We start from the raw sequence: 12,487 nt of genomic DNA on the forward strand, positions 1-12,487 counted from the left end.
AAGTGGCTGCCTGACTTTCTTTAAATTGAATTAAAAACATGGGGTCCAGGAAGGAGCGCACAAAACCATGTCTGAGCTTGTCAGCCTTTGTGGGTTTGGGTGGAAAACTCCAGTTCTCACTTTCCGCTGAGTAATACTGAGAGGTCATTATTTGTGTGGTTTTCAACCTGGTTATGAATTATGAATGATTTATTTAAGAAGTGATAAACTGTGGGCCTGCCCTTCAGCTATGAGGAGGTCCCTACAGCTGAGATGTTTTACATTCAGTGAGGAGATGGTCCTCAGCACCTTTCTGACATTGGAGTTAATACCCTGTATTTTCAGTTGAGGGCTGGTATCCATCACTTCAGTTTCTTTTCTGTAGCCCACGGAATCTCCTGATACGCAGTGAACTAGTTTTACTGAAAGATGAAGAATCACATGCTCTCATCTGGTGACATGAATTCAGCTGAACCAAACTCAGACCCAGATTTATTTGCAAGTGAAGATGGGATAAAGATAAAGCCAGCACCAGTTTAGAAACTCCGCTTGAACTGTGCTTTTGAGTAAGCATGTCAACAAATAGCTTCTAAACTGATTTGCTTGAATCAATAACTCTAAAACCCATGTGTGAATGGGGCCTGTATTTATCTGATACTGTGAGGAGAAGTACAGCAGAGGCAGCTGCAGCAGGGCTCTCCTGGCGCTCACAGCAGTTCAGTGGATGGGTGTTAGTGGCGCTGGGGGGTTATTCTGCAAAACTCTGCCCTTATAAACAGGGTTGCCATGTGTGCCAGACACAAACATTTGCATTTACTGTTGGTTTAAGGACCTCCATGCTTTTATTCAGCTGGAAACTTGGTGGTTTTTTTCTTTTTTATTCCCCTCTGTCAGTTAAGGAGGGCAGAGGCTAACTTACAGTGTTGTCTCTTCTGTCACAAATGAGAAACTCTGGGAGGGTGCGTGGGGTACCTGAGGTATTTATGGACCAGCCATCTCGACTAACGTGTTCTGGGTATAGACCTTCACAGGTATTTGCAGGACCGAAGTGCTTATGTAAAGAAGTGGTTTTTAAAATAAAGTAAGTCCACATGACAGCATAGAAAAGCCAAATGACAGAGCAATTAATGGGTTATTGTTACAAAATTAACCTTTCTAATGAGCTCCTAAAATACTCTGTGGTTGGGAGTTTCACTTAAGGAATTTACTTCTAAGTCACTTTCTCCAAGTTTAAATCTGTCTACAGAAAACTTCAAAAACTTTTTTTTTTTCCTTAAGGAAAAGATGGAAGGAAAAATAGCATCCTTTTTTCTGTGTTAAAGCAAATGCTTTTGAAACATACCACCCTATACCTGACTGGAATGAAAAAAATATATTAACTACAGAAACAGGGCATCAGTTTTCTTTGACAGAACAAAACCCACTGTGCCAACACCTAGAAACGCAACACATCAACTGCTCTTATAGTGCATAGTTTATTCTCTGCATCAAAGCTCTGGTGGGGGGGAGAAAAAACAGAGAGTGAGAGAGCGAAAGAGTCAAGCTCTTCAGAGCCTCTAATGACGCGTGCCAAACACGTGGAAGGTAAATCCCCTAATTCAGTCTATTCTTTCAGCATTCCCTGGCAGGAGGCCAAGCTAAATATTTCTGCCGGATAAAAAATGCACCCTCGTATGCGGCACTTTCTTAACAGGATGGCTCTCCGGCTTTAGCGGAGAGGGCTTCTCTGGGGGAAAGCCAACATGTGTGTTCTCTTATCTATTTATTTATTTTATTAAAAAGGGGCTTTATGGGCTGTGATTGGATTAACTTAGTGAACCCTGGAGGAAGAAGAAAAACAAATTGGGAAGCTGGTTTAGCACCCCCACCTTTTTGTCATCTTCTTTTGGGATTTCCTGGCTGGCTGCCACCTTGAGCCTGTTGAATGTTCTTTAGATCAATCAATTAAAAAGGCTTTAATATTTGGGTGATTGGAACGCAACATATGGGCTGCTGGTGCGGATGTCATGTGGTGTGTGGAGTTAATTGAAATGATTAATAGAGGTGTTAGTTTCTTCAAGACTAATTGAAGAAAGAATATAATTGGAAGCATGGACTAACCATTATTGTTGACTTTTTAAAACATTTTGTGTCCATTAAACACTTTTACGTGTTTATAAGCATGCAGATGGATTTTGTTTAGATTTCTTTGACGTGGTGATTTGCAAAATCATGTCTACTGTACAAAAGTCAAATCTGGTTTTATGTAAATTAATCTGAAAAAAATATTCCCATGTGTCTTTTCTGTTTCAGTAACCTGTACATACATGTAATTTCTGGTACCTGTTTGTCTTTGATCCTTGCTAGACTTAAAGCAATTTACCCAGCCTTACTGTTATCTGTGGGGTTATAGCATCCATCCTCAGAAACTGATCATGAGCCTCCAAAGGTCTGTTCGGGCACTCTTCTGTCTGCACAGTGAGTTGTGATAATTTGCACTCTTCTGGTGCCCTAGCAATGTGCCGTGTATTTCAGGGAAATACCATCTCGATCGTAGTGCCCCACACCTTGTCAGCTTGACCATATTTCAAAGGGATCCAGTTGTCCATACACAGGACTGGCAAAAGCCTAGCTTTGACAGTCAGGAAGAAATGACATGAGAGAAATTCCGAGGATTTAACTGAGAGCAGATCTTTTGGCCTCTCCACCTTCTTTGAGAATAATACATCCTTTTTTTCAGTAGTAGTAGTAGTAGTAGTAGTCTCTGAATTTTTACCAAAATTGTTAAGCTATTGCGAAACACAAAATGAAAGCCATGAACCGGCCACAGAGGACATCTGGCAGCAAGGAGAGGGTACAACGGGATGTGCCTCTCAAAGTCTTCCTGCTGCACAGGGTAGCTCTCAGGTTAGAAGTGGGGAAACTGAGAAAACATGACAATCTCTCATCTGTAGTCAGCAAGCATGAGCTGGCCGCCTGAGTGCCACACAAGGAAGAGCAGTCGCATCCTGCTTACTGCTGGGCTGTGGTTATGAGTGCCATAGCAAACTTCAGCTGGGGATTTCTTAAGACTGAAGATCATGGCTTAAATTACTTGTGAATCTGCTAGAGAGCAGTTACCTTTGGGAGAAGAAAATCAGGCAAGATGGTAATGGAGTGTTGATCCAAAAGGTAAGTCAGTTTGGATTTAGGACAGATAATGTGCATTTTGAAGCACAGTATTTTCACACCAGCCTTGGTTTTGCTGGCTTTTGGTAATAGAGGAAAAGTTTATGTATAATTTTAATGTTCTGGAAGAGAACTGTCTGGAAAGGACATACAGATTTTCTCTGTTGTTTCCTTTGCACATGTGGTGCAGCTTATGTGCATCTTTTTCAGTAGTCAAGAAGTTTATTCTGCAGCCCAGAATAAACAGAACAGGGAAGTGATAGATAAATGCAGAGGGGGTTTGTTGTTGCCTTAGAAGAGTACAGGATGGTTTTAATATCTTAGAGTCTTCCCACACAGATTTCCAGTGATGCTTTGAAGGCAACTGTGTGTCTGCAAAGACTTTGAGCCTCCCCGGAAGATGTGGCCTGTCTTGTGTACAGATCTGAGCAAAGCATTTGTAGAAAGGAAGTGGCTGTACTGGGGGCTGAGAGGAAGGGAAGACATTAGGTCTGATTGCAAGCTTCCCTTACTCCCTGTTGCCTGATTTGTGTGCATGTAGCGCTAATAATTTTAGATGAGGAATATGCAGGGACAGACTGGTGCAAATTAATCTTCCAATTTTTTTTTTTGTTATTTGGTGAAGAGATTAGTCACTTAAAGATCTGATTTTATTACAGCAAACTACTGCAATTAGATAGTCACTTGTTTATTTTTTTAATTTTAACAGCGATGAAAAAGAGTAGCATCAGCATTTTTGTTGTCTCCATTGCCCTTCAGGATTTAGTATATGAAAAGGAGTACTTTACATAAACCTGTTGGAACAGGAGCATCCTCACTGTCTCTATCAAACCTTGCCATATTGTATAATTAATACAATTCTAGTGCATTGGCTTGGGCCACTGAAAGAGGAATAGCAGGCCAAGGAAACAGGGTTTAAATCTATGCACATGCTTTGTATGTGATTTGTGTGTGATGGTGATGTTCTCATACAAAGGAAAATGTTCAGTAACATCCCCCTAAAATTAATCTCAGGAAACTGATCTCTAGTATAAGCAAGGCTGGTAGCATCACCTGTTGCTAAGAAAGACCATTTGTATTAGGAGATCCTATTTCTAGGTGCTCATAAATCTACCAAGTTCTAAACATCTGGCTCAATTGTCACTTAAATTTTACTTTCCTCAGGCTGCATTTTCCCCCAAAATCTATTCTGCCGTTTCCAAGAACTTGGCTATGTCAAAAATTGTGTTGCTAACATTGTGTGATGACTTTTCTTTTGAAAAGCAATCTCCACCGTGACAGCCCCCATTTTTTAGAGCAGAAGTTTGAATGACAGGTTCAGTGGCTCTGGGAAGGACAGTGTATGTGGCAGGAGAGGGGAATGGCTGTTGCTGTCAGGGATGCTCAAATACCATCCCTCTGCCAGGATCTCTTCCCAGTTCCTGGATCTGCACATGTGCTTTACCTACATCAGGTCTCTGTCAGAGCAAGACCTGGACACACACCAGTCCTGTCACCACCTCCATCCCTGACTCCTACGCCCAGGAGAATTGCTTTTGAGCTAGAAGCCAACCTAGATGACTGGCAGAGCAGCCCGCCCAGGAGCTGTAGGAGGGCATCACATCTTGCTTCAGTGAGTGAATGCTGTTGGGTCTAGGACTGAGTGCCTGAACTGAGAGCAGAAGGGTGCATGTTTGGCGCATACCTACTGCAAACCATCCTAAGGACAGAGAGTCGTCAGAAGGAGCTGTTTATAAAAGCCTATGGACAAAAGCTGAACCTTGAGGGGATTATGAAGGAGGAGAGACTGTGCCTGGAGATCAACAATGTCAGGGAGGAGGGAAACTGAGAGTAAGGTTGGTACAAGACCAAGGGATTTATCTTTATGGGTTATTGTAGACAAAGACGAGCAAGCTCGGTGTTAAAAGCGGGTGGGATGTAAGCCAGCTCTGATCCAAAAGCTGCCTGACTGCATTAGCACGGTGCTAAGCCCAAGCTAATATATCCGGCTTCTCACCAGGGCTTATTAGCTTGGGCTCAGTGCCATACTAACGTAGTCACAGAACTTCCAGTTGGCTTGTCACCATGTCTGTTTAACGTGTGAACTGAGCTCACTGCTACGTGCCTGCGGAGGAGCACCAGGAGATGCCTGGAGAGACTTGACTACACCACGCTGCTGTGGGGGCCAGGCCTGCCAGGCAGCAGGAAGGGGCACATGGGGATGGAGAGTGTACCGTGTGCTTAGATCAGGGTGGGAAAGGAGTGCAGTGCAGGTGAGGAACCAGGAGGGACTGAAACTGGCTCGATGAGAAGACTTGGCACATAGGGCCTGGGTGTGGGAGTGGAAAATGGGAATGACTGGAAAGGGAAACTACAGGAGGGGTCAGGAGGAACAAGGCAAGGACTTGCTGGGCAAGGAAACCAATCAGTAGGCTGAGATGAGGTCTGAAAGATGGGCTGAGACCGGAAGCAAGGAGAGTAGGAACAAACCACACCAAACCTGGCATGAAACCAAGATGCCTGAAAATAGTCATTCTTCTGCTTCCAGCAGGTCACCTGGGGAAACCCACCAGCAGAAGTGTCCTATCCCTTCCAGTGCTTGTGCTGAGCTTGCCAAAAACAACTGTATGGTTGGTCTGAGCCAGGTCTGCTTAGCTTCCCCCTAGAGGTCTGCCTGTAGCAGATCAAAATATTCCAGCTCTGCTGATCCATCTGTATGGGTGTCAGTGTGATGCCAGGTTGTGGGATCTCTGCTTTTTCTCTTTGCAGTTTCAAAAACCAGCACAAAAGCTGTGGAAAAACCTTACTGAAATTGCAGACCCAAGTTTTCCAGTTTAGGTGGTTTGCCTAACCCCAATTTGATCCTCATGTGTTATGATACAGTCTTTAATTACTACTTTAATTACTGGGGGAGGGGGTTTCTGCTGGTTACTTGCCTCATTCAGGCATCAGACAAGTTTGCTACGGGACGTGAATTGGGGTGTGTAATAAAACGTTATCTTTAAGACGCCTCTTCCCCCCACCTCATTGACTGCCATGTAAGGCAGTAAAATAGCCATGGTAGGAAATAGTGTTGCTCTTCTTGGGGCAGGTGAGCTCTGCTCTGAGGAACCAGGTATTATATCTGCCCATGATTCTGAGTAAAATTCATTCCAGTTCACCTCAGCAAAGCCTTTTGCAGATGGTCATTAATTTTGGTATCTTCCTGGGTGTCTGATGTGAAGACCTGCAAAATGCAGAGCCGTCACAGATTCCAGGAAGAGAAATGCTTTGAACATAGAAAGTGATATGCCATGCTGACTAAATCAGCTTCTCTGCATCCCAAAATTAATGTATGCTTTTGATGTTAATGTCATTGTGTCTCCTACCCTTTCTGCAGAGTGAGAATAGCAATAATACCTTCATCAGCATATGGAGGAGGTACTGTGAAAATCAGATTAGTCATTATTTGATATTTGTGAGGTATTCTAGTGTTGTTGTTGTCATAAGCAAAGTGGAAAAATAGAAGACGGAATTGGTTGGCCTTCCATTTGAATGGTCTGTGGTAAAAGTAGAGGCACTGGGCCTTTCAAGGACAAAGAAGAGAGAAAAAAAGCTGGAAAAATTACTTTTTCAGTCAGCACTCTTCTTTCTAAACACCGAATGAGGAAGCAGTCTGGTGGAAAAAAAGATGTACAGTGTATGCCAGGAGTGCAGAACTGAGTTTCTGTATGCAATTCTGCGTTTGGCATTTCCCACCATTTGACAGAGTGCCTGATTTTGCACCGTAATGGGCTCCATTTACTGTCATTTTGGACCATTTGTCTCATTGCAAAGCGTAGCTTTTTGTGTGAGAACGTTGTCATGCAAAGCTGATGGTTCACTGTAGGTTTTTACAGAACTTTGACTCAGCTTCAGGGAAGGAGGAATGAAGAAGCAGAAGAGTGAACTTCTGGAAGCTGAAACCCTCCTTTCCCTGTGTTTGAGCAATCTGCACTCTTATGAAACTTTTTGAAATCTCATTTGCTGATGTCTTTCTGACCCCCAGAATTATTCTTGTGCAAATGTTGACACCCAGCATAGATGAAATCGTTGGCTTAGGAAAACATATCTAGCTTGTCAGAAGCTGCAGGATTCCAACAATACACTAGCAATACCAGTCTTTTTTTCTTTCTTTCTTTCTTTTTTTTTTTAAATTGTTTGTGTTTAGTTGGCAGATGGTGTTGTGAATCAGGTTATATGTATCTGAGGGAGCAGAATATTTTTCCAGTTCATATGAACCCGAATCCATGTCATATACCAAACTGGGTTTATTTTCTGGTCTGTTTTCTGCTCGTGAATTTTCCTGTGTGTTTATAGTTTTGATATGTTTACTGATTTTATGTTGACAGTGTTAATTACACGTTCCCAGAGTATATAAGCAGCACAAGAACTAGATATGTTTCCCAATTGAATTCAGGCTATGTGTAAATTTTCTGTGTGGGTTGCACCCCATAGCTCATGAAATCAAAGGACATCAAAGTTTCCCCACTGACCACCTGAAATCAGTTAGTCCTCAGCTGTTTTCTTTTTTGTGTGTTTTTTTTTTGTTGTTGTTGTGTTGTTTTTTTTTTTTTAAATGATTCTGACCCTAATTTCTTTGATTTAATTGCTGAAGGAAAGTGATGGGTGGACAAACCATCAGAAAAAATTTTGAGGCTTTGGTCTCCTATGTCATGCCATTAGGCGACAGGCAGGGCAAAAGAAACAATTACAATCCATTTATTTGTGGATGTCTGTAAAACTAGAAGATGCATTTTTGATTTTGCATCTTGAATTTTTAGTCTCAAAGTAATTAAAAAGAAGTTTATATCGAATTTGCTGTGTATAGGAGGAGGGAGCTGCCCTCTAATAAACTAGCAAAAAAAGAAAGTAGTCTCCTTGGTCCAAAATCAAGTTTTGAGTTCTGCTGTTCAGTCCTGAGTTTGGGGTTTTGTGTTTTAAATTAAAAGGGTGGCTGAGTGTTCATTATCCCTATGATAAAGGCAGTAAAAATAGGTGCAAAATGGCTCTTTTGCAATGTTGTAATTTACCTTTATTTTAAACTGGCTTACACATCTTAATACATTATGACAATCAGAATTATCAGGCCACCAGGCGGAGAGGAGTTTTTGTTAATTGCTCTTGTTAAGCCTAATTACAGAATGGGGTGGAGTGGATGTGAGGGGAGGGAGGAATCTGCTAGCAAGAGGAAATTCTAAAATCCTCGGAGCGGTTCCAGGCAGTGCGTGTTGGGGAGTGAGAGCGCTGGTGTGGTGTGCATGTACGCATGTGTGTGTGTAAGGGTGTGAGAGTGAATGACAGACTTCCCATATGGACTAAAATCCTGAGATGCATGAGCTGGAGGTGGGGAACCTGTGCTGTGCGGACACATGAAGGTACAGCTGAACAAAGAACTGTGCGGTATTTTGCTTTATGAATGAACTCCTTTTTCTTCTTTTGGGGGGGGGGGGGGGAGGTGGGGCACGACGTAGATTAATTACTTTGCTGTTAATTTTTGAGTTTCATGTTATCAGATTGAGTGTTAGAATGGTTTGCTGCTGTGATGTGCCATCCTTTCATGTTATGGGTTGCCAGCATAAGGTGCATGTATGTATGTCGCTGTGGGTTGGTATTCTAAATCCCTTTGAGCTGTTTTCCTTCTTGGTGATAGTGGCAGAGATGTGCTGCCCACAAAATGTGTTACTTGTTTAGACTTTCCAATGGAAAGCATACATCCAAAGAGCCCTTCAGCCTTGCATTATTGCAGTTTGTTTGTGTGCCCCATATTACGCTGCTGGCAACTTACTGTGCCTGACCTGCATTGTCAGCCCACTCCATTGCCTTGGGAGCCTCTGGGACAGAAGTTTCTGATAAGGCAGTTTTGAGCAAGCCAGATGCAAAGTAAATGATTCTGTAACAAATCTGTGCTCTTCTCTGGGGTATGTTACCTGACTTGTTTGCTGCCAAGGTGGTTTTATTGTTTTGGCTACTGGGCGGAGGGAGGAGACTAGAACAGCAGAGGACTCACGCTTTTGTTTTGCTTAATTATAATGTATGCTTTTAATAAAACCTTTTAGTGCCATGAATTAAATGGTATTGCAGTCCTGCACAGGAAGAAAAATGCTACTGCTGTTGTAGCTGACAGCTGAGTGGTTAGATGGCCAGTGTGGGTCTGAGACTCAGAAGCCTTTTCTTTGCTGGCTGGGTAAATGTGTTTACTTTTTCCTTAGTATTTATGCTAGTTAATGTGTCGCACTAGATAAATCTACTTCCTGAGTCCATCTTTCAGCTTGCTCTCTTCCCTCCCAGTTGACAAATGGTTTGAGTTTGACACCGTTTTATCAGTTGAACCCCTGCTGGGTGCTGCATGCCTGCTTGTTTCTGCTTTATCGTGAAAAGTGAATTATCTGCAATATTTTGTTACCATCTAATTAGGAGTTGGCAGGCTTTCCTATATGAACTGATTTAGATTTCAGCAAGGGGAGGCTGTTGTCTTTCTCTGCAAAGCCCCGTTGTTGCTCTCCAGGAAAACAAAAGATCCCGGAGCTTTCTGCACCACAATCTGCTGCTGTCCCACTTTCAAGGAGGTGTTTTGTTTGTTGCGGCAGCTTCCTATCTTAAAATGATAAATTGAGCGGACATGTGCACTGTTTGAAAACCTCTGTCTCCAGGGCTTTTGTGTTCACTTACGATAAAATACATTATTTTGTGGTAGGCTCTGGTGTGATTTAAACTTGATTTAAAGATTACAAAGCAAAAGGGAAAGCATCAACATCTTCAGCAGTGGTAGTTTGATGAGGAATAGCTGTCAGGAGAAGAACTGTACCGGCTTACCTTAAGTGGGTTGCAAATGCATTAGGGATTCATTAATATTAATAGTAGAATAGACATTTCCTGCATTCGTTTGACATCTTCCATGCTTTTTTTTTTTAAAGCAGCTTGGAGTGCAGTTTTAACACTTACACAAGTTAATACAAGGATGATAAGCTAAAGTTAAACAGAAGGAGACCCCTAAGTGTGTGGGGTTGGTCTAGGATTTCTGGAATTTGGTGCTGTGCTTTTGAGAAAGATTGTGGTAAACTCTTGTGTCAAGCTTTCAGGGCAATTTGCAAAACGGGTCTGCTAGCTACAATTGTAACCAGAAGAAATTGTTCTATGAGAGTGGTGGGATGGTCGCTATCAAAATGGCATGTAAGGGTTAGTAGCTGTGTAGATTTCTAAGGTGGACACGGTAGTGGCTTGTTCGCAAGTTCAGGGGAGAAAAAAGAAAATCCAAACCATTCTTCAGTCTCCAAATGCTTTGTGAGGTTGGCTGAACAGTTCAGTTTGAAAAATAAATAGATCCAAGGGTAGGTTTTTTTACTTGTTTTCTGTCTTTTAAGTCCTGTGATGCACTTTTTCATGCTTCTGTTCTGTCACCAGCAGGCTTTCAAACTTTCTTAAAAAAAAAACAACCACCAAACCTCTGAGATGTAAAATAAAACCACGAATATTATCAGCACCAGGAGGGAACATGTAATTGCAATGATCGTTTTCAGCATCCTGCACAGCACATCACATCACAATTTCACCTACTGAGCCCTTTAACTAGGAGAACTCGTGGTAGTAAAGTGAGGCAGGGGCTTGTAAACACAGCTAATAGTCCCAGTCCATAAAATGTCAAAAGAAAAAAAATATGCCCCCACAAAGCGCCTAGTTTGGCAAGACTAGTGATGCAGCAGCTACAAGCACAGAAGCGCGCAGGGGTTTGGCAGCTCTTGCAGATAGGGCAATTTGAATTGTCACTGTGTGTCTGCTCTACTTGTTGAGCCTAATGAAAAGTACAGTTTAATCACTGGTGTGCCAAATTGACCATGATTAGCTGTTATTGCAGATTAGTGCATTGTCTGGGGCTCCAGAATTATTGATCCGGGTGCTGTGCTCTGGTGTTTTCTGTGCCCTCTATCGTAACCTCTTCTTAATGCTTAGGAGAGGGAATCAGGAAAGGAGAGTAGGAGGGAAGAAGTCCAGATGGGAAGAAAACAGGTCCTGAAAAGACCACATAGGAACTAGGTCAGGTACTGTGGAGATTAAAGAAGCATGCTTCATCCCTGGACGCAGGAGGCAGGGACAAGTAGCATACAATTACGAGGAATTAGAACGGCAACAAGTAGTGCAGATTTATCAGCTTTAATTGTCTATTGTCAGGACAGAGCCCTTCTTGTAGATCAGGCGCTGCCAATGCTTTAATACCTCTAATGGACTCTCTATTGTGGGATTATCTCTCCTAAGGACAATGTCTTTCTTAAAACTAGTTGTTTTGGGAGAGGGAGGAAAAAAAAAAAGAAGAAAAAAAAGTAGCTGCAGCCCTCGGGTTTTTTCTCTCTGGTTTGTCACATTCTGCAGGAAGTAGTTGAGAGCCCAGTGTTGCTCTTCTGTCAGCAGCACTATTCCTTCAGGGGAACTGATAGATACCTATTGAACATTAACCCCCTTTGCTCCACCTTCCCCAATGAGCTCCTCCAGAAACAATAGCTGGTTGATAAAGAGCAGATAAGCGAGGACACCCGGCTTAAGAATCTCTCTGCTATCTTTATTTTAAAAGCTTTCCTGGGTTTTGCAAAGTAAACATTACAACATTTAAAGAAGGATAAGGTGTCAACTATTTAATGAGAAGTTGTGTTTAATAGCAGAGGAATTCTTCCCTCCCCCAGCCAACACACAGGTATGAAAAGACTGTTATTTCACCACCCTGGGGTAGGAAAGGTGGAGAAATGACAACTGTACTCTTAGAAGCTTAAAAAGTGGTCCTTCAGCCCACCCCTACCAGATTCCCTAATCAGCTCTAAACATGCAGTCACTGTTTTGAATCCTTTGGTCCTAGATGCGTGGTAGTCACATTCCTGGATCTGTGATAATCTGTGGGTAAATATTTTTGTTTCCACCATATGCGCTTTGTCATGGTGTGTAGCTGTTGTTTTTGTTAATCTGTTTTGAAACTCACTCTGTGGCCAGTTCTTTGTCTGAGAAAAGTGGTGTGGTTCCACCCATGGATCTCACCCTCCTTCTGCTGTGTTCGTCAGCTCCATGACGCTGGGCAGCCTGGAGAGTATCTGAAATGAAAACTGAATTGTGCAGGAACAGAGTCCAAAGTTTTGCTGTGGTTCATATCTCTATGACTTTCCAGGCAGGTTGAGGAGAAAATACCCTGATAAATGTCATGACTACAGAGTTGGGAAGAGATGTGAAAGTTGAATTAATGCAATTAATTCTGAGATGGTTTCGTTATTTCAGGTTGTTGTGAGCTCTCTGTGGGGCTGATGTCTTTTAAATACTCACAGGAGTGAGCCTTCTATAATATGTATACTGTTCCATCCCTCCTCAATAATAATCTGGAAATCAG

The 12,487-nt window shown here is 42.4% G+C and overlaps 1 protein-coding gene across 4 annotated transcripts in view; it reads left to right on the forward strand.

The window, feature by feature from the left end:
- Positions 1 to 12,487, forward strand: part of PRDM1 (PR/SET domain 1) — a 105,384-nt gene that overhangs the window by 63,348 nt on the left and 29,549 nt on the right. Inside the window, exon 1 of one of the 4 annotated variants that reach the window (XM_055811308.1) lies at positions 8,329 to 8,501. The exons of the other annotated variants lie outside the window; for them this stretch is intronic. Within the exon in view, the coding sequence (XP_055667283.1) occupies positions 8,496 to 8,501 (6 nt within the window). The 5' untranslated portion in view covers positions 8,329 to 8,495. Of the gene's footprint in view, positions 1 to 8,328; positions 8,502 to 12,487 lie in introns of those variants that run through there. 4 annotated transcript variants of the gene reach the window in all.

Source organism: Falco peregrinus, chromosome 7 (assembly GCF_023634155.1).
Source record: "Falco peregrinus isolate bFalPer1 chromosome 7, bFalPer1.pri, whole genome shotgun sequence".
Taxonomy (NCBI): Eukaryota; Metazoa; Chordata; class Aves; order Falconiformes; family Falconidae; genus Falco; species Falco peregrinus.